This window comes from Galleria mellonella, unplaced genomic scaffold (assembly GCF_026898425.1).
Source record: "Galleria mellonella isolate WM207_F2 unplaced genomic scaffold, CSIRO_AGI_GalMel_v1 utg38, whole genome shotgun sequence".
NCBI classification, from domain to species: Eukaryota; Metazoa; Arthropoda; class Insecta; order Lepidoptera; family Pyralidae; genus Galleria; species Galleria mellonella.
In genome coordinates, this window is record NW_026442090.1 from 7,442,464 (window position 1) to 7,465,125 (window position 22,662).

General features: G+C 33.8%; 2 protein-coding genes across 8 annotated transcripts; one reads left to right on the forward strand and one right to left on the reverse strand.

Moving 5' to 3' along the window:
* Positions 1 to 3,634: 3,634 nt before the first annotated feature.
* Positions 3,635 to 4,465, forward strand: LOC113522761 (p53 and DNA damage-regulated protein 1). The gene has a single exon (XM_026908570.3). The coding sequence runs from the start codon at positions 3,843 to 3,845 to the stop codon at positions 4,239 to 4,241; it is 399 nt and encodes a 132-aa protein (XP_026764371.1). The 5' UTR covers positions 3,635 to 3,842; the 3' UTR covers positions 4,242 to 4,465.
* A 1,409-nt stretch (positions 4,466 to 5,874) lies between these two features.
* LOC113522913 (serine/threonine-protein kinase mig-15) lies at positions 5,875 to 21,850 on the reverse strand. Of its 7 annotated transcripts, none has more exons than XM_026908759.3 (22): positions 21,554 to 21,849; positions 21,303 to 21,368; positions 19,319 to 19,526; positions 19,029 to 19,205; positions 18,723 to 18,954; positions 18,511 to 18,639; positions 18,082 to 18,312; positions 17,923 to 17,999; positions 17,755 to 17,839; positions 17,195 to 17,318; positions 16,948 to 16,968; positions 16,394 to 16,490; positions 14,524 to 14,653; positions 13,795 to 13,939; positions 12,459 to 13,415; positions 11,283 to 11,399; positions 8,779 to 8,998; positions 8,385 to 8,605; positions 8,099 to 8,289; positions 7,893 to 8,019; positions 7,490 to 7,624; positions 5,875 to 6,996 (listed from the first exon to the last, which is right to left on the reverse strand). In XM_026908759.3, exons 1-22 carry the CDS (start codon positions 21,617 to 21,619, stop codon positions 6,748 to 6,750), a joined length of 4,005 nt encoding a protein of 1,334 aa, XP_026764560.1. In that variant the 5' UTR covers positions 21,620 to 21,849; the 3' UTR covers positions 5,875 to 6,747. The 7 variants fall into 7 exon arrangements, with proteins under 7 accessions (XP_026764560.1, XP_026764555.1, XP_052753662.1 ...); XM_026908754.3 differs by having other exon boundaries at positions 8,779 to 9,184; XM_052897702.1 differs by lacking the exon at positions 16,948 to 16,968 and having other exon boundaries at positions 8,779 to 9,184.
* Between the last annotated feature and the right edge of the window lie 812 nt (positions 21,851 to 22,662).

Genomic DNA, 22,662 nt, shown 5'->3' on the forward strand with positions numbered 1-22,662 from the left:
TGGACTCATTTATTGACAGTTTTTTTTTGATGGGTGAAAATGGCATGGCAACCCCGCCCGCGCTAACGGGATACGCCGGCGGAGCACCAGTGAAGGGTGATAGATGAGAATGAAAAACAGGTCAGTTAGCCCATCATGATGAATTCATCAGGAATTAACCATGATAATTTCCAGGGAGAACCGCGAGGAGGTCGACCTGGTTGGGTCATAGAGATTCCTGTACAATGGTATTATGCTTTAAGGAAATTACTTAAACTATTGGAATATAGGTAAAGTCATCACGCTGCCTAAGCCCGGGAAGAACATATTTGCAACCGGAATCATACTGGCCAGTAACGTTGCAGCATGTGTCAAACGTATGTTGTTCCTCAAACATCTACGTCCGCACGTGAAACTATAAACAGAAGAAATTCGGCTTTAGAGCAGAGCATTTAACATTACTACCAGGGGTGTTAGTTGAAGTTTGCCAGTTTTACTAGTAGATGTCGCTAGCAATATGTATAAATTTCTATGATTTGGCATGTATGTCATTTTTTTCTATTGACAATAACCTACAAAAATACGCAAGTCACATTCCGCCAAAATAATAGCGTTTGTACTAATGTTTACCTGGTGTAGTAATAATGTTTACCTCAGTGAATATGTCGAGTTTCGTTCCAAGTAAATCGCATTTGCAGCATTCGTTGTTTTTCTTATTTCATCAAAAGAAAAAAGCAGCTAAAGCTCACCGGTTGCTGGTAGAAACTTATGGTGAACATACTCCAGTGATTAGAACATGTGAGACATGGTTTCGTCAATTTAAAAGTGGAGAGTTCGATTTGACAGACAATGAACATCCTGGTGGTAATTTACCAAGGTATAATCACATATGCCCATAATAAGAGAGAACAAGTTGAAGCATTTCTGATCATGGGAAAGGCGTTCTACCGCGTCTGGCACAACGGTCTGCTGTACAAGTTAACGCTTATCCAAATGGTGGCTTCCTTCCTCGCAGGCAACGTAGTCTACGTTTTGTCGTCTATATCAACAAAGCATGTAGATTGTGGTACATAATCACGAGCGAATACTCTAGAAAGGAAACAGGGCCTAACAGAACTTCACGCTGGGTACCATGACCGGCGTGCACAAATACGTGAGGAATGCCACTCTTAAGAGGACTTTGAGATTCTCACATTGGGCGCACACAGAAGACTTAGTCATAAGGGAGATCGCGCGTGTAGATACGTCCGACTAGGACCACCTAAAGGACCTAGCGTTGCTGAATGCGTGGCCACCGGAGTCAAGACCGTACGCGCACAAATTTACTGTTCACCCGAGTACAGACGATGCCGCTCCTTAGCGAGAGTGATAGTGCTATTAGGCTCATTCATACGCTGTGCCTCCCCCGTACGGGATCTCCCTCGGCAGGCGAAGACTGAGTGAGCTGGATAGTACAAGAATTAGAGGACCATCGGACTATGTTCACTTTGACGAAAACGATTTTTATGTACGGTGGTTGACACATACCGTCTGTCTACCGAAGAAGGGTAAACTGTTGCCCTTATTCGTTAGTCCAAACTGGTTTTCCGTACCCCGCAAAGGACTGAGAGGACACTGTTAATATATTACCAGATATACTTAAGCGATATACGTAAGCATGTGACAGGTCACGGGAAAATCGGACAAAGGCAGCAACGCCTCATCAAAGGACAGTCGTGACGCCGAAAGTAGTTATATAAATTACCATTGTATTACATGTCTATTATTTTCTCTAGGCAAAAAAAAAATCTAGCGTCCTATTAATGAATACTAACACTAGTTTTAGGAAGGGGTTACGTTAATTAACGTATGGTATCACTTCTTTTACAAAATAGCGCTAATCGCCAAATCTCGATGACTCTTCTTTTTCTTCATTTTTATCTGTCGCTGTCAAAAAGATGTTCAGGAACATTGGCGTAAACTTTAAAATGCTCTTGTAAATAATATTCAGACATTCAACAAATTTTTATGTATACATAATAAAAAGAAAGTTTTAAACATCATCCATGACAAAGGTAGTTATTTTTGAATAAACATAGTTCACTAAAATTCTATTTGTTTTATTTATTGCGTAAAAATTAAAAAAAGACATGATACATAGGAGAATAAAATATGAATCGATATGGATTGGATATAGCAGAATGTCAGCCTACCGTGATGAATACACCTAGGATTCAGCACGATGGTTTCCACGGGGGACCATGAGGAGGTCGACCTGACAGGGTATACTTTTTTATTTTTTTATGGGTGAAGATGAAATGGTAACCCTGCCCGCGCTACCGGTATACGCTGGCAGGCTGCCAGTGAAGGGTGACAGGTGAGGATGAAGACACGTCAGTTGGCCCGTAATTATCAATTGAACAAGAATTAACTACTGGTTTCCAGTGAGAACCGCGTGGAGGTCGACCTGATAGGGTCTGGTAGTAATGGGGCTGACAGTCCGCGTTACTAATAAAAATTCCGTAGCCTTGTTCTTATCATAGTTCTTACTGTTTAGTGATATGAACTGAAATAACATAAGTGATAATATATACAAAGATAAATAGTATGATATTAATTTATCCTCCACACTATTAAAAAATTGTAAATACATCAAAATGGATTTAATTATATAAATTATTCCAGAGGAATATTCACTACAATAAGAGTAATAAATACTAAAGATGGGCTAAAAGAAAACATCCAAAGCTGTACTCTTCTTATCTTGTAAAATTATTAAAAGAAAGAATTTGTGTCATTTTGTTGTTACTTCGAAAATGTAACATATATTTCATTTCTCAAGTTTCATAACCACTGCCAAATCTTATAACGCAGTGGTTATATCTGAGAACAAGGAATTCTATAGAAGGAGTGATAAAATTGTCAATTCATAGCAGGCTAGTGTATATTTATTAGACCCCATTACTAACAATCCCTTTCTCCCCAAGGCTAACAGATTAGTTAGATTATTAGAGACACTATGTTAGAGATAATCGATGTTTGAAAAACATCGATGTCATAATCGAAAACTCAATATCGAATTTCCGGGAGATAGGATCGTTAGTAATGCGGGGTATCAGTCCCATTGCTAGCAATATACCCTGTCAGGTCGACCTCCATGCGATTCCTTCTGGAAACCATCGTGCTGAATTCCATGTGTATTCATCACGATGGGCTGACTGACCTGCCTTTTTTCATTATTCACCTATCACCCCTCACTGGGGCACCAGTTTATCGATAGCGTAGGCGGGGTTACCATTCCATTAATCATCCATTAAAAAAAAACATCGAATTTCGATATTCATCACAAACCGAACATCGATTTTGGGTAACATCGATAATTTTAGCACTGATAATTAACAACATAATAAAATACAGTAATATATTTCGAAATGTATTAACAAACAACAATGTTTGTGTATATTCCAATATTTTGTATGGACTGACTGCAGGGCAATAGTACTCAAATTGTCCGACGCACGCACAACAGCATAACAGAAATTTTTACTAACAAAGGATGAAATTAATTTGTTTCATACGTCGCATTGGTCGTGCGTGAGACCGTGAGTAACATCGATGATCGACTATCAATTCGTTAACATCGATGTTAGGATATTTTCGTGTAGCAACATCGATGATCATCGAACATTGATGATCATCGAGCATATTACACTATGTCTATCGTCAATGTTATAGAAACAATAGAATTTTATTATACAAATTAGTTATTTTATTATATAAAAATTTATAGCGTAAGGCAAAAACTAACGAAATGAAACTATGAAAGCTTTGGTACTCAAAGTCATACATATATTCGCTAAAATAATATAATATTAGTTTATGTCATGATGGACCAGGACCAGGAAAAGGTTTTGAAGTATCTTGTGTTAGTAGAAAAATTAGCAGAAGAAATATTGTGTGATAGGCGTGAAATTGTTTTGTTAGACAAAAGAAGAAACCAAAATCGTGAAGCTTTGAGGAATCTCACGAAATCAAACCAGCAAAAATGTTGGCTGACAGTAGGCTCAGTGTTAATTAAACACAATACTGAAGTAGCAAGATCTCTTCTAGAAAAAGATCAGAAGCAATTAGATATAGATATTAATAAGCTGCGATGTGATCTAAAAGTAAAAGTAAATAATTTAAGAGATTTGGAAATGCAACCACCTGTGCCTGGATTGATGTTAGTACCTATGTCATTAAAAGAGACAGAAGGGCTATCAAAAGCTGGAATTATTCCATAAATATAATAACAGGTGTTGTTAACACTACTTAGAATTTTACAGGATTTATACTTATTTTTAACAATTACAGTGGAATAAACAGATGAGAATCAAGTGTTTTGATTGTGTTATTGTGTGTATGTATAAAAACCAGATAATGTGACCTGATAATATTGTTTTGTTATAGTGGTGACTTATTTTGAGTATTATAAATAAAAAATGCTTCAATGTTTTGAACAAATAAATTTTATTTCATTATATCATTCTCCAATATTTTAGAGCCTAAATAATAGCATATAGGATATTTATATGCTGCATATTTTTTTTTAATGGATGATAATGGAATGGTAACCCCACCTGCGCTATCGGTATACACCGGTGAGGCACCAGTAAAGGATGATAGGTGAGGATAAAGCAGGTTAGTTAGCCCATCGTGATGAATTCAACAAGAATTGTTTATGGTTTCCAGGTGGAGGTCGACCTAATAGGGTTGATATAATATTGCTAGCAATGTCAAACTCCATTGCTAACAATTCCTTTCCCCCCACATGTGCATATTATTAGATAAGCTTTCTCTGAAGGTTTTTCTGGATTACATAGAAATTAGATTTTTAAACAGGTATAATATTCATACAGGTTCAAAATTATGGTTATAGGTAACTAGTATTTTAAGCATTAATAGATACACCTCATTTTGTTGCATAGCTTTTTATGTGATACAATACAAAGAAATTATAGCTATAGTCATATAATTTCTTTGTATTGTGGTTATATATGGGAGGGAACACCTGAATATTTTAACTTTAACCCTTCCCTTACTGACTTCCTATATATGAATTGTCAAAGTTGCCAAGCTTACAAGCAATTCATTGTTAGGAATACATCTTGACAGGTTAAATTACATGCAGTTCCTCTGTAGTTGTAATATTTAACTCTTGATGAATTTGTTACAATAGGCCAATTGACCTGTCAATCCTCACTGCTAGCACACCAATGTAAACTAATAGCATAGCATAACTAATATTGTTAATAATCAGCCAGTTTCAAGATCCACAGAAATAAGAATATTTCACTGTGTCTCCCTAAGCACAACGTTGATAGAATCAATCAAAATTGGTGGCAATTACTTAAATTGAAAGAACAAGCATAAGCATATTATTTTGCATTATATAGCAGACAGCCACGAAATGGAGCGAGGACTGTCACTTATGGACATGAACAGCATCATGGAAATCACACTACTATGTGATCTAGGTACTTCTCATGTATTGTTATTTCTGAAGAATATTTCACCGTGATATATATTCTGATGAATATATACCTACACAATATTCTTCAGAAACATTATTATATATATTCTATAAATTCATTGCAACAAACACTTGATTGGTTGTTTGAAGCAAAGTTGCTTCACAACAGAAATACAAGTTAGTGGTGTCTAAGCAGATTACTTTTTAAAAAAATTCCTTTGAACAATAAAATATAATAAACACCTTTGGTTTTGGTCATGTTCTGTAAAAAAATGCACCATGAGAATGGCGAATTTTTTTAACTTTATCATAAGGCAATTGCGCCAATTTTAAAACCTTAAGAGTAGATGTTACTCCAATAAAATGTTTTGTATTTTGCATCAAAGGTAGACAAGAAACATAAATCATTTTTAAATATTTTATTTCACTAAGATATTTTTGAAATAAAAAGTCATCAAATATATAATTTTCAATATGCACAGTTACATCTTTATACATGTAAATAATATAGTACATAGTAACAAATAAATAATAAATAGTACCAAATTTTAGGATTTATCCATTAAAAATGTTTGGTGTAGTAATTATAATACAATGTGACTCGACTAAATGCCAATTTATAAAAGTAGCCTTAAAGATTCGAGGATTAAATTTACATTACCTAAATTGCATATAAATTGTCAATAATTGTAATAAAACTTTATTTAGAATGTGTCGGACATGGCATTGCTTCTGATTTGCAAACAAATGTTATTTCGTAACCAATTATATTTCACCCAACTAGCTTACCATTACAAACGATATAATAATTATGGCATATATGAATTAATAGCTTGAATTACATTTTCTTTAAGAAATAAACAATTGCAACATAATATAAAACCTAAGCAGTATTTAACTTACTTATGAATATTTGTCAATATCAAAATATTTATCCTAAAGGTTATTGCTTAATATTACAATATTTATCAGCATTTCGAATTGTAATAATGTCAGTACAAAATGGTACCATTCAATTCAATAAAAGAGGGTCCTCGTACACTTGATTGTAATAATATTTTGTGGATTGTCTTTTGAGCACATTATAAATCTGCCACTATCACAAGTCTTTGAATTACGAATGGCCAAACCATTTGATAAAACTTTTGTAATGTTTATTGACTTAACTACTGGCATGTTGTACAATAATGACATGTACATAACAGGAGTTACGTTGCGTACATCGCAGACTTACATCACAGATCGCGGGCGCTCTCATTGTAGGTAGCCCCCTGACACTACCAATTAGCCATGCCAGGTTTGTTGAGCGTCATGAAATATATCTGACAAGATGAGCCACCTTTGGCAGAAGAGAAAAATACTTTATCATTACGTTCACATAGAAATTTAAGTCGCTGAGCTTTCTTGTGCATAAAAACGCCGTCAAGGTGTCCACTTTCAACAGAGCGAATTTCTATAGCTTTGTTACCCCAACCCATGATTTGTCCTGTTCCGATATATGCGACTGAAGTAGGCATTTCACCCCACTGGAAAAATTAAAAGGTTTAATTAGTTGGTGATTAAAAATAGTTACATAATTATAAAGACACTGTGTGACTAAAAACTAATGTAACTAAATGACTAAAAACCTCATACAAAGGGGTTCATGCAACGTGATTATTGTGATAATTATTGTCATGATTCGCTTGACTGATTCTGATAGAACACTAATGTGTACTACTACTATATTATAAAATTGTGTTGAAATCCTTTCTGTATATTTTGTGATAATGTAACAGACAAATATGACTGATTAAGGTTCTATTGCGTATTCTAGCCTCCCTTGCTAAATTTCATGGAAAATTCTTAAATAAACTGTAGTTTATTTAAAATTTATAATTAAAAAAATAAATTATAGAAGACAAATTGTAGAAAATAGGTGGAATTCATTAAATTTACCCCTACAATTTGGTATATTTTTTTATACAACTTGGAATGGCAAATATATAGGGATAACCATGACCTGTTATTGATACTTACTTGAAGTACTATATTTTTGCTAACTCGTCCGTTTGTGTTTACGTATACACCTTCATTATCATAGCATAGTAACAATTGCACACCATTTGAATTTGGAAGAGGTACGATACAATGAGGAGTAATAGCTCCTTGTGTCTGAAAATTATAAGAAAATCTGACTTAATATCTTACTGCAATGAATAGATGTATATTACAGAAATTTCTAAAATATTAGGGAAAGCTAAGCTTTGGCATCAACTTTTCTTGAAATTTTTTCGAAGAATGTTCTTTTTTGTCTTCATTAACCGAAATACAGTGTTTTTATAAAACAGTCTATCAACTGGAGTACTACTTTATGTTAATTTAAAACATTGTTATATTCATTAAAAGGAGTATGAGTAGATAGAAAATTAATATTACTTACATGTTTTGGAATATAAATATCATAGACTGTGGCAGTGTCTAGGTCAACAGCATGAAAACCATCTGCAGACCCATAAATAACTTTCAGTCTTGTTCCTTCTTCAATAGTAAGGTCTACTAATAGAGGCCTGAAAAGACATTTACATGTAATAAATTGTTATATAAAATTATTATTATTTATTGTAATTTTATTTTGAAACCATGTACCTATGTTGTAAATCTCCGAAGTTTTTAAAGGCCATAAATTTGTGATATGGTTTAGGCGCCCATGCATATATTTCAATTGAGTCCTTAAGAGCAATTACAAGGAACTTGATTCTTTCGTATTTTACGATTCGGAAATGTACAGCGCCTTGGAGTTCGCCTACATTTATCCATCCATTTCTTCGTTCTACTTGCTGCAACAGAAAAATATATATATAGAAATGTATTATTATAACTTAAAAACAAAATAATGTATTAGATTAAATACAGAAAGGGTTTGTCTACTTACGTCACTAAGCCCATCAGTACGCAAGATCTTTGATTTAAGCCAGCTGAGGTAGTATACACGAACGCGATTCTTTTTTCCTGAGACGGTCACTAAAATATTCTGCCCTTCTAGAACCTCCATTTGCTGGAAGCGGCGTCGTGATATTAATTGATAAACCTTGCCTTGACCCGAACGATCCAACAACATCAAACCATTTTCTGTACCAATGAGCAAATTGACACCTGCAAAAATATTAAATAAATTAAAAAAGTTTAACATTAAAAAAAAGTTAACAGTTAAAAAAAAAATTCCAGAGGTCTGTTTTTTACGTGTGGTATCTTTGTCACTTATATATGATTTACGAAAAAGTCGAGCTTTATTTTAGTACAGATATGAGTAAATCTTTCATACTGACCCCATAATGCCGCGCAGAGGATTTCAGAGTTAAATCGCTTCTTGTATTTACGTATCTCAGGAGTGTCAGAAGAGAGATCATGGCCAGTGGGGGTGACGTTAACGTTGACGTGGCTCTCGCGTCGCGAGGCGTTGCCGCTTGAGCCGCCGGTGCCAGTTCCGGTGCCGCCGGTACCGGTGGAGCCAGCGCCGAACCCGAATGTGAGGAATGAACGCTGCTTCTGTTGCAAGGGAAGGAATTGTTGCGAGCCCACTGACGAATTGGAGGGCGAGTGTTGGAGTGGGGAGCCGGTGCTCGCCAAGAAGGACTTGGACGGGGTAGACTGGACTGAGGACGAAGGCGGAGGGTGGTGATGGTGATGGTGGTGAGGGGGCAGCGGCGTGCCTCCCGCAATCGCTTGCCTATACTGTAACAGACAAAACATATGCAAAATAAATAAATTCATTAGTATACAAATCTAATAGCACAAATTTAGTATTGCTTTTTTTGTAATATCTCAGAAATTGTATTTTTTTAATCTTATTCATGTAATTTTTAATTTAAAATTTCTAGAAATATATTTGGTTCTTTCTTATTTTGATTAAACATAAATTTTAATACATCAAAATGTTTGGTTAGTCAAGTCCATCTCCCAAAGATTAGTTGACATTTCAAATAAAGTTGGAAAGTTATTTGCTTCATGACTCATGAACATGACATGAATCGTGATAAATATATATGACGTACGTGATGCAGGCAATGATTTTATTATTATTGGCATTCGCTTGGAAGCGTTGTCGCATTCAAATGATTCGGGTAATAGGTTTGAAGTCGATAGTTAGTATTATAACTTCTATAAGGCTAAAATTTACTAACTTTAATTACATTTCTATAAATTCAAAATAAACCTTTTAATCAATACGAAGATTGTTTATTTTAAAGTTAAAATCAAGGTAATTAAATTTATATAAAACTGTTCCAACTTGTATATAGGTTAACAGTAAGCCCTGTTTACAAGAATCCATCTGTCCCAGCCAGTATGTTCAATTATATGTCTGTGTATTAACATTGTTTTACAAGCAATATAAAAGTTCTGTAATAAAAGCTGTCGCATATATTGACAATTGACCCGTTGGACCAGCGGTTACTGCGGCTACAAAGCTACCTCAAACTCCTCGTTTACCTACGCCGAAGTATAATCAACACGCTATTAATATTCTAATAGTTGGATACAAATGAAAGCAAGAAAATGGATAAATAAGAAGAAATGATACATGTCTAACTTTTAACAAACAACAAACTATGAGAACCTTTACAGAAGCATGTCCTGTTGCACAACTCGATTAATACTTACGCAATGGTATCGGATGTCTGCGAACCGGTCGCGGATCGTGGCTCCGGGATGTTTGCATGATCGACAACGATTATCACATTAATACGATAAACCAAAAGCTGGCCACCACACGTGATCCTGAGTAAGAGCTTCTAATACTTTGTCTTTATAAATATTTAATATATTCATTAAAAATAAAATTTTATGTCACTAATAGTGAAAAAAAAAAAGGACACAAAATGTATTCATTAATACAATGGAAGACTATAAAAGAAAAATACTTGGACACAAACAGTATTAGAAGCTCCAAATTATGTTAAATACGTAATAAGGAATGTTTCTATGAATTTAATTCAAAATTATCCACGTTAAAAGCTTATAACATATTGAAACTACGCTATTTTTGTTAAGCACGCGACTAGTGAAAATGGTCATGTTCCCAATTATGAGTGTCGTGTTGAAATAATGTTTACTCCACAATAATATCCTAATATAATAGGCCATATTCAGTTATGTTAATAATTGGCACATTTAAACAATTACAATAACTATTTCCATGTAGGATATTTATACCCATTGATTTATTTTCTATTTGACAAAATATTTCAGTGGGTTTTAGACCCACACGCCTGGTGTCCCCATTTGACCTTTCAATATTGAATTAAATTAAATTATAATTTTTAACGTTACAAATTTGGGAATGATAAATTTATTCTTTTCACATCATTAGTACACTTCTCATCATTAAACGTAGTTTCGTTTAAATTAATTTTGTTTTTGTATTTACGAGTCTCCTCTCTAGACTCTCTTGAAAAGAAAATCTATGTATGCGCCCAGTTTTAACGTGAAAAGCATTCTTAATTCAGATTTATTTGATACCATATCAGTTATTTATATACAGACTACGGTATTGATGTTCCTTTGAACGTTCCTAAATATAGAACAATAAAAAATGTTACTTCGTGGAAACGTCAAATAGAAAATAAAAAAATGGGAGAACTGTCTAAGAACCAATTATTACCATGTGCCAAAAATAACAACAGAAGCGAATAGTATCTATTTATAACACTAATAATTCATAAAATGTTACATAAATACGCGCCCATAATATATTATCCAATAATCTTTTGGTGCGACAAACAAAATTATGAAAGTATACGTAAGAAATCCTTCTGTCAAAAAGGGACATTACCTCTTCACTGGTGGACTTGTCGTGTCTGGGTGGCGTGGCGGGCTGGCCGGCCTGGCTTAGCAAGTCTGGCAGTACCGAGCTGGTGCGAGCGCCGCCGCTGCCCTCGCTCGGGCGACCCTTTGCATAACACACAATTTGTAAGCACCATTGCACTTCAAGGAAGGCTATGGTTACGGTAACCGCTTACCATCAGGCAGGAATTTGCCATTTTTGTGTGGCAAAAATCTATCGGATTTTGCTGACTACTATATTTAGTTTTAAAATTATGGCTAAAGAAAACCTAGTTATAAATAGATATTAGAGTAAAATACTCAAAATAAAAACACACACTTCATATCAATCTGAAAATCAGCATCAATCTGAAAATTAATATCGAATTCTTGTAACAAGTTAATACTGAGCATAAGTAGCAATATTATTTATATTAAATAAAAATAAACAGAGCGTGACAACACAAACACTGCAGCCAAACATGCAATGCAATAGTAAAACACATTCACAAACGAGGTGATTTTCTTTTCAGCTCCTATAATAATGTCATTAGGATTTCATTCCTGAATTTGTTAATTTTGGCACAAGTTTTATCTTGTTATTACTGAGATGTCTCATATATCGGCAGGAAGACGGTATCCGCGCACGCTTTTAGTATTCGTGGAAAATGTGTAAGTTGAAGTCAGTACCAGATTTGTTAGTAAAAATGATGCTGTTAAGATTTAATAAATATTATCTTTTTTGTGTCAATAATAAAGAAGAAAATATAAAATCACATTATTTTTCTATATACAAATAATAATACTAATTAAGTCCAATAATATAGTTAATTCCATTACATTTACATATAACCAAATCACGCCAAAATGTAAGATGCGTGAGCAATATACAATATATACTATCTACTAATAAACTATTACATATTATTGCCTTAAATGATATTTTTAAAGCAAATAGAATTTATATTATAAATATAATGTAAAATTAAGTAGAATGTACATAAGCTGTTAACCATTACCATACACATCGTACAATCCAAAACCAATAAAATATTAAACCGTTTTAAAATAAAAGCATTGTCAATACTTCAATGTTAGTCATTCTAAAGTTAGGAAGTACAACCCTCATACCAATTGTAAGTAGGAAAAGTATTAAAATAACTATCCTGAGCAGGGAGCAATTTACCTGATCCTGTGCGAGTACCGCTTCCTGCCCACTCGACATAAGTTCTGTGTGCCGATTATAAAGTGAATTTCTTCGATAAACTATATCGGATTCAGTCTTTTCCCTGCGTGGCTTCATAACACCATTCGAATCTGTGAGGTTGTCGGGCGGAGCCTTGTTCTCGAGCGTGCTCGCCGTCAGGTCGGGGGTGCCGGCCTTCTCGAACGACGCACTGCTCGAGAAACAGATGCTCGTCGCCGGGGAGTCGCTGTTCACGCTACTCTGTCGGCTGGGACCATTACTTTCACTATCCTGTCTGATAAGGGCTGCTACGTTCTTTAGAGCGTCTATGGGATTATTGCTTGTTGTTTTTTTGTCACTAGGATTTTTTTCATTTTTCTTTACTTCTCCCGGTGTTGACTTTTTAAGACTGTCATTCATTTTTATGAAGTCGGTCAATATAGGCTCTCCTGTAGTCGATTTCATATTTTGTTTACGAGTATTATTAAAAAATCCACTGGATCTGAGCTGTTTAGTGGCTCCTATTTGATTATCATGTTTTGGAAAGTAAATGGCAGAGTGACGTGTACTAGGCAACGGAAAGAAATCGGAGTTTTCTCTCCTAAATCCTCTAAAGAATCTGTTTGGAGAACTGATTTCCAAATCTTGTTCCTTCTTATGTTTCAACAGATCAGATAATTTCTCTTGTGTTGATTTTTCGTTAGATTTTTGGAATAATTGTTTGTGACGCGAGGGCGGTGTTGCGATAGCTTTGTATTTGGCCCAAGCATCCTCCATCTCTATTCTGGATTGAGATTGTATTTGTGCTCGTTTTCGTTCAGTCTCTTTCGGTACGTTTGACTTCTCTTCTTGGACTTCGCTGTTTCTCGACGGGAAGAATCTAGCGAAGTCCCAATCCCTGAGTAGCACGGCTTCATCAACGTCGGACTGTCTTTTATCGTTTTCAGAGCCTTCCCTCTGGTGTTTGTCAAACATGCCCGATACAAAAAGTACACATAAATAATAAAGAAAATGAACATAAAAAAAAGTGCTCACAAATCTTATTTTGGCGTGAAAACAATTTTAAATTAAGAGGAACCTAAAAATTCAGAATATCACGCATTTATGTACCTCGAGCAGTGAATAGTAAAAATAAGCATGGGTAACTCTGCAGCTACTACACTTGTATGTCTAAGTGGCTCGTTTTAAAATCGGCATGATTTTGAAGCTGAATAATGACAAACAATGTAAATAAATGTTTTAAAAGTAAGTAAGTAGTTACAGAGACACCGTAAGCGTGTTTTATTAGATACATGATGGTAACGGAAGTTTGCTTATAATATTAGTGGGGACTCACCCTTTTCATGACGAGCGTCCTATCGCCGTGGTCATCGTCGTCAGGCGTGGGCGGCAGCGGCCGCGTGGGCGCCCCGCCCGCTCCGCTGCCGGCGCCGCTCGCGCCGCCAGCGCCCGCGTCCTCCGACACCGCGCTCAGCCCTGGCCTGTAGCAGAACTCGGGACTAACAAGCCAAATCAAAGCAACGAGGATGGGAGGGGTGAATGAAAATAAAAGGTAAAATTAAAATAATATGCAAACAAAAGTAATAATATGATGATTCTATTAGACACAGGTTATATAAAATGATAACAGAATTGCCATATAAAAGGTAGTTATAGGACTTAGTAACTATGAGGGTATATTCAAACGACATGTGTTAAGCATACGTCGTGCTAATTGCTTTTTATAAAATGCAGAATAGTAAACGAACTGGTGGCTCATCTGATGGAAGTCACCTATAAGCAAGAACTGGACTATGGGCTTCAATGAATAGTGTTCTACAATCAAATGTTATATATAGATTGATTTTCGGTTTTAAATTGCTATAATATAATAAGTATATACAGTTGCCGTATCTATTTAATTCAGAAATGTTTGTGTAATATATTAGCCTGATCAAGGAGGAAACCCATGACCTTATATCCCACCTGCAAGTAACATGAAATAAAAATTAATATGTGATGCAGAAAACTCTGTTTTTCATATTTTTTTTTTATAATCTTGTTTACGATAGCGATTGTAACTTACAGAGGTTTAGGCGGATCGCTGGCTAATAACGTGCCATCGTTGCGCACTCTGCCACCGCTCTCTTCGGCCTCAGAGTCACTATCCGAGTCCTCGAAAGTTGGTTCTGGAGGATTCCTCTCCACGGGAGGTCCTGTTTATTTTAAAACTTCGCATAAAACATCATATAATCTCATTCCATTATATTCTGTGCAAGATACATTTTATTTTTAACTAAATGTAGATTTAGAATAAAAAGAATAATTATAAAATATATGTCTGTCATCAAAGTCCCAGGTAGGCTAAAATAATTAAGTATTTATATTATTTGAAGCTTGATCTATTTTTTTTTATGTTTGCTGACAGCCCGCCTGATAGAAAGTGAAAACTGTCGTCTATAGATATAAATAGTACCATGGATATAACAGAGCAAACTGTGTCGGTCATGATGCTCTTCATGCATTGTCATCCTTAAAGATGCTAAAGTTTTGCCTTTGTACCCTGTAATTTTATTACACTATTCCAGTTTTCAAACCGAAACAGCCATGCAAATACAACGTAGAAACACGAATGGGGCAGAGTTACTCATCAGGCGACTTTTGTAGCAGGTCTTTCTCTGGTTCTACTACTACTACTTAGGCATAATATGTAACACTGAAACTTATTAGATCTTTATTAAAGTATTCTATTTATTATGTTTTCCTTAGCTTATATAGATAGAGCATCAAGCCTTAAAAATGGGTCAACTTTTTGCCAGCTAATTGTCAAATTAGCAGTTTTAATCAGTGTTCTTTATACTCACGCATAAAATAGATACAGAAATTATAAGATAAAATAAATATAGAAGTTATTAGGAATCACTTATAACTTAAATAGTTATGAGTGATACCTTATATCTCCTCACGCAAAATTGTATGAAAAAGTTGACCCGTTTTCCTAGAAGCATTTTTATGGAGACACTATCTATATAATCTAAGATGATTTCATCAATACATGAAAACGGCATTCACAGATGCAGTTGCTTTTACGATAAGGGGCCACTGCAGGGGCTCGAAAAGAATGTTAAATTCTCATACATCTATCTATTCATGTTATTAATTATAATAATGTGCCCTACGTCATTAAAAGCTTATCTAGTCGATAAGTAATAGATATGTAACAAAAACACTTATATTGATTTAAATACAATTAATAAGCATTTATAGATTAAACGGATTCCGTGAGTTTTCAATGCAAATAATATTATAATTTGATAGACATTTCATAAATTTAAAGACTTCAAAATACTAACAAGTAATGAAAAACTCCATAAAATAATTGGCAAACAGACAAATAGAACATTTTATCCGCTCTGTGCCTACTAGTGATTAATGATAATCATTGCTCAAAACATGAACGATTGTAAGATTGTCTATAATATGTCCTTTATTATTAGTATTATAAAGAAATGATGATGATATAGTCGTTAACTGTCCACTGCTGAACATAGGTCTTCCCTTGGAGGGTTTTGTCAGTAGTTGCTATGCTTGGTGGAGGATTGACAACCGCAGTTAGGCTTTGGAAATGCTTTAAGAGGGACACTGCTACTTCGCCCTCTCTTAGTTTTTGTTTTGAAGTATCGATTAGTGTAGAGTACCTTTCACCGAGCTCGATGTATTTATTACAAGAGTAAATACTTAATTTCATATTTCTGGTTTTAGTTGTTTTCGTTCTGTGAACATGAATCAGTCGCCCAAATAGTTTGTAGCCAAAATCATGGTCTGTGATATTACATACTTTCTCTGTGGTGTTATAAAATACACAGCACTATTTGTATCTACTTAAATATAATATTTTTTGTATTACAAAAGATAAAGATGCATAGGCATTGATAAATTATTATTAGATGACGAACCTTGACCATTAGCGGGCGCACGCGGAGGTCGATTAGGCGGTTCATTTCCGGACACCACGCCCAGCTCGTTAAGTTGCGCGGCTAATTTATCCAAATCCTGTAATTTTAAGTTGCCATCCTTACAATCATTGTAAATGTCAATTTGCTTGTTACATCTTGTCACCTTTTTGATTGAACCGACCGTCATGATATCTGGACGTAGGCTATTTTAAATCACGGTCAATCAATATGTTCCGATATACAGAAGAAGACACGAGTACAAGTTGTATAATTATTATGTGACTGCAGTTTCTTTTTTTTTATGTTGTTTTTTTCTATACTACAAGAAATAATTTATTAGAGTTACTTTCTTGAGCATGATCTATCTATGAAAAATGTTATCGAAGTCCATTATCCGTTTATGCGTAATAGAACAACAAATATCTTTTATGATTATTAAAAAAGTTAAAGCACTTATACTGACGATGAAAATGACAGTAATATATATTATATAATAGTTGAAGCTAATAATAAAATAAAAATGTTATAATTCTACTAATATAAATTTAACCAACCTCTGGCCTTCGTAGCGGGACCTGGATAATCAGGAGTGCAAGGATAGTCAATGTGAAACATGAAAATAAAAGAAAAACAAAACTAAATAAAAAATAAAAGAAAACAATTAACAAATGTTAAGCAAATAAAAACCGTATTGATTTAAACTAACATTGATTATATTGGTATTACAGATATTATTTCTTTTCACAACTACTTTTCTACCAGTAATACATGTAGAAAATATGTAAATAGTAAAACGCGTACCATAGGTTTGAACATGTGATGTGACCCGCGCTGTGGTGGCTGCGGCCCGCTGGCGGGTGGAGTGCCATTGTTAGATCCCGAACTGTTCGACGACCCTGAAGACTTTGGTGTTGGTGGAAGTGGCCTGAATTACCAATATTTTTTTAGAATCTTCAGTTAAAATAATAATAGAGCTGGATATATTACACAGAGGCATCAACTCGCATATTATGTATATATATATATATATATATATATATATATATATATATATATATATATATATATATATATATTACATGTATATTGTGCCGAGATCGAACTTACAATTTTCGAAGGCTGCCGCATCACCAAGGTCGTTATCAATACATATAGCAAAATTTTAAAAAGAGGATATAAAACAGCGATGAATAATTTTTTCAATTAATCGGTTCCGATAAGATTTGCGAGTTGATTACAATCGTCATCAAATAAATCCTAGATATTATTTAATACCTAAAACGACCTTATGAGTACAATAATAATGTATATTTTAGTAAGTTAGTAATGAATTGTATAACAATAAGAAGACAAAGATCTACCTGTATCTATTAGGCTGCTGCATCTGCGGATCTGGCACAACAATCAGTCTTTGGGGGATGGAAGGCCTCGCCGGCGGACCAGGTTCTATTGGTATACACAAAAGAGTTAAGGAAAACCACATTTTGTTATTACAATGTATCACATTGTTAAAGTTATTATTATATTACCAGGAATTTCTTCTCGATCTTCACGCTTGCTGTTGCGTTTCGGTGGCGGCTGCGGTTGTGGAGCATCGGCGGGAGCTCTGATTTATTTTTTAAAACGTTGTTAAATTAAAGAACAAGTTAATGGGCGATGAATGACGTACGGTAATGAGATATACAGACCTGCATTCCTGTATCTGTTGGAAGTTGCGACGCAAGGTATCGCCGCCCTGGTGTGCGGCCGCGTTGTGTACAATGGAAGATGGTTCTCCTGCAACAGCATTCTCCTCTTCTTCACCTTCAGAACCTGAGTATTTGTAGTCCTCTCGCACTGAATTATCTTGTTTTCTTTTCTTACATCTGTCTATATGGTCTTTTAGTTGTATTCGGACTTGTCTCTCTATTGGTTGATCTCTAAAGATATGAGAATAAATTTTCAAATTAGACTAATAAAATGAGTCATATTTAAAATAGCTTGCTGCCCAAATTCACTCCATATAGATAATAGGTGACGTAATGTGTGGTACTTATATAAAAATAATGTGACTGGGCCGAACTAGGAAGGCCTAGATTTATTTAAATAAAAGTTAATGTTCTAACTATAGTTCTTACCTTATAAAAGAATGTTTCAACAGCTGCTCAGTGTAAGGACGCTGATGATAATCTTTGACAAGAACAGTTTCAATAAAACCATGAAACTTTTTTGACCACTTCTTTGCCTTTAATCGAGGTGGTGGATTCCTGTAATATTTATGAAGATCAATAAGTAGTTAAATAATAACAGTAGTATTAAATAATTAAATATGAATTTATCAATTTATTACCTAGGAATGAGAAACAAAGCTCTCATAGGATGGAGGTCACAAAGAGGTGGTTGACTCTCAGCCATTTCCAGTGCTGTGATTCCAAGAGACCATAGATCAGACCTATTGTCATATGTAGCATCAGGATTTTCATCACAAGCAATGACTTCTGGTGCCATCCAATATGGAGTGCCTATAAAGGTATTTCTTCTGCCAATAGTTCTGTCCAGTTGTGCCGATACTCCAAAATCCACTGTTAATAATGTAATATGTATTAAATTATGCAAATAACATAGTAAATACAATATATATAAACAATATTTTTACCAAGTTTAACTTCTGCGTTATCAGTTAGCAGTACATTTTGCCCTTTGATATCTCTGTGAATAACCTTATTGGTGTGCAAGTAACTGAGACCTCTCAGTATCTCCCGGCAGATATATGATATCCATTCTTCTTTCAATGACTGGCCTTTTGTGGATTTCACTAAATCTGTTACTGACCCTAAAATTAGCATATAATGTTAATATTACATTTATTATTAAGTAAAACACTAAAAATATAATTAAACGTATGATTATTTAAAGACTTATTAAATCTGTTACATGAATACATACCAGCACCACAATATTCCATGACCAACCAGAGTTGGTCATCTTTACCAGGCGGACTCTTTTTAATAAATGCACCATAATATGTGGCAATATTACGATGATTGGAATACTTTTTTAGGACATTTATTTCAAGCTTTATTTCCTCTTCTTCATCCTGTGTCACATCCATCACCTTGATGGCAGCAAGCTGCCCTGTCTTTGTGTGTCGTCCCTATAATTTAAGTTTATGTGAGGTATGGAAGTATTGAATTAGTGAAAATATTTTCAGTCAGTAAATTGGGCCAAAATAAATACTAATAATTTTTTTATACAACTTAGAATGGCAAACAAACTGATGGCCCACCTGACAGGAAGTGGTAACTGTCGCCTATAGACATGAGCAGTACCATGGACATAACAGAGTATACTGTTTTGCCCATGATACTCCCCATGTGTTGCCATTCCTGAGGACTCAGATGTTACTCCTCTGTGCCCTGTAAATTCACACCATATCCCACCCTTCAAACCGAAGCAGCCATGCAAACAGCTGCTTTATGGTTGAAACACGAATGGCTTTATTTAGCTATCCTTTTTTTATAATATTATTGTAGGTTGATAAGGTAGTGAGACAAATATTGTATTATTTTTTTAATAAACTATTAACTACAATAAAGATTTGATTTCATTTATTGAATATACTTATACAAATTTATAACATAAAATATAATATAACAGGTAAATGATATAAAATTATAATAAAGTTTATCATGTGTATAATTGTACAAAAATTTAAAAGTAATAGATTTAAAATAAATCATTAGTATAAAATCAAAAACTGTGAATAATAAACAATAAAAAAAAAAACAATATAAATGTTGTTATTTAGTATATCTTTAGTTAACTTATATATATCCAGAAAGTTCATTACTATTATGATTTTTACTTTTGTCTGTGATATATCTATAATATGCATAAATAGCCATCCACTTAGCACTTTTAATGTAATTGAATAATACCCCATGCTATCAATATAATTACAACCAATGATTACATTAAAAACATGACACTTCTGATAAATATCAAATGTATTACTCTGGAAAAAACCTCATCATTAAGTACTAATTTTTTTTTTATATTTAAAGATTACTTATTTATTTGTTTCATACATTAAATCTGTCAATCATTGGTTCAATCACAGTCTGTTTAAGGGTGTTAGCTATACACTCATTAAAATGAACATTAGCAGCAGGAACATGTACTGTTGTATGATGTGAACAAACTATCATGTTAGTTGATCTTGTAAACAGTTTAGAGAGAAATAGATGTATACATTAATGTTTATATAGACTATTTATTTTAAATTGTTATTGAACAAATGTACATGATTAATGTGGTTTTACAATCAGTTGAGATTAATATTACAAATCTCACTATAAGTGTAATCATTGTTTAATGACTAATATTTAAATTTGATAAAGTGAAATAATGGAGATAGTATTGTGGAATATATTCATGTAAAAGTACCTATTATTATTCTATGTCACAAATAGTGATAAGAAAGTATGTACCTACATGTAGTTTGAATGTAAGAATTAAAAAACTAGAATATAGATAGATTGCAAATTTTTTATTTTTATTCTCTATGCTGCAATAATTAAATATTTAGTAAGTACCTACTGTTCTAAATAATCCACATTGTTAAACACTAATGAGAACAGATGGATACTATGACTATATTAATTGACATTAATAGTTTGAACTCTTCAATTGTAATGCTTTTATTGAGCTTATTAGGTTTAATTTTTCATATTGGATGTTCAAGTAAGATTAAGTGCATGCACATTATTCTCAGATGTATAGATATATATTTTCTATTTATTTCTATGTTATTAAGTGCTAATTTATTTATAAACTTCATTGTTGTCTACCTAAAAATAATCAGACTAGTAATATTTCCGGACTATGTAAGAACTAGTGCAATGTGAAGTACCTGTTCTAAGCAACATACCTTGTACACTTGGCCATAGGTACCATTTCCAACTACTTCTATGAGTTCAAATATGCCAGCGGGGTCCTGAAAAGATACACGGTAGGAGATAAAGGTTATTATACTCCTTTATATAGCGAACCTTCACTTATGATTCACGCCCTGTGAGATCATTGCCCTTTCATGAGTGTATACTGTATGATAAGGGTAAAGATGGCTCTAGGTTGTCTACAATAAGTTACTTCTAAATATAGCTTAGTTAAAAAGTTTACCTTTAGAGCGCTGAGGTCAATGTCGTCTAATGAACAATTTACAGACGGTGCCAGTTGATGCGCCATTTTGAGTATATTGTCACACACGAAGACAAAGCACGAGAACCTCACATTAATGTAAAAAGCATATAAAAGCCTTGAAATTGGACATTGGCAAAGATGTTATTAAGTTTTTAATGTTATATAGTAAAATTATTTTAAAAAACACATTGTTTACACTTAAAAATAGTTAAATTACAAATACACAAAACGTACTGTTTAACACACACCCGGCAGGGATGCCAGATTGAACGGTTCGAGAATTACTAAAAGTAAATAACATTAGATAATTATATCTCTTACGTACGGCATTTAGTTCGATTTTTAATTTATTTTGTAAAAGCATTTGCAATGTTATGATATTTATAGAGAACAATTAATAGGATAATGAAGATTAAGGAAGTGTACATATTTTGTTTTAGAATCAAGTGTATTATTATTTACTAAAATCCGTTCTGAGATAATAAAATAATGGTAGATTTGGATATATAACTAGCTATTTATGAAAAGATACTTATTTTTGGCTCTTTCTACGCTGTTTTAAACGATGTGTTAGTTGATGAGTAGTAATAAATCTCTACCATTATTTTACCATATTCTACCATACCCATGTTTTGATTTACGCAAATAATAATTCCGTAAACTACCAGATAGTTCGTGGAAAGACGACAATAAAAAGTGAAATTAAAAATAAGAATTTCTAATAAATTTATTTTAGTTCTTAAATTATTTTACTCTTGACTAAGTCAGTGGAATCATTGAAAATGTGGATAATTATTTTTAGCAAAATAAATATAGGTAGACAATTAAGATTATGCAATCGTGTGAATATAAAGTTTTATTATTATTATCACTGTTTTTTTTTAATGGATGATAATGAAACGGTGAATCCGCTTGTGCTATCGGTATACACCGGCGGGGTATCAGTGAGGATATTATAGATGAGTATGAAAGCAGGTCAATTAGCCCATCGTGACGAATGCAAGAAGTATTAATCACAATGGTTTCCAGGAGGAACCGCGTGGAGGTCGACCTGACGGGTTTGCTAGCAATAGGGCCATTAGTCCACA

What these genes read in the sequence shown, in the direction of transcription:
- LOC113522761 (XM_026908570.3), top strand. Translation starts at nt 3,843, where the DNA reads ATGATGGACCAGGACCAGGAAAAGGTTTTGAAGTATCTTGTGTTAGTA.
- LOC113522913 (XM_026908754.3), bottom strand. Translation starts at nt 21,619, where the DNA reads ATGGCGCATCAACTGGCACCGTCTGTAAATTGTTCATTAGACGACATT. An exon ending in CAACAGATACAGGAATGCAG is followed by an intron (nt 18,000 to 18,081) that starts GTCTGTATATCT and finishes AAAATAAATCAG; the next exon opens with AGCTCCCGCCGATGCTCCAC. An exon ending in CAGCAGCCTAATAGATACAG is followed by an intron (nt 17,319 to 17,754) that starts GTAGATCTTTGT and finishes TTGGTAATTCAG; the next exon opens with GCCACTTCCACCAACACCAA.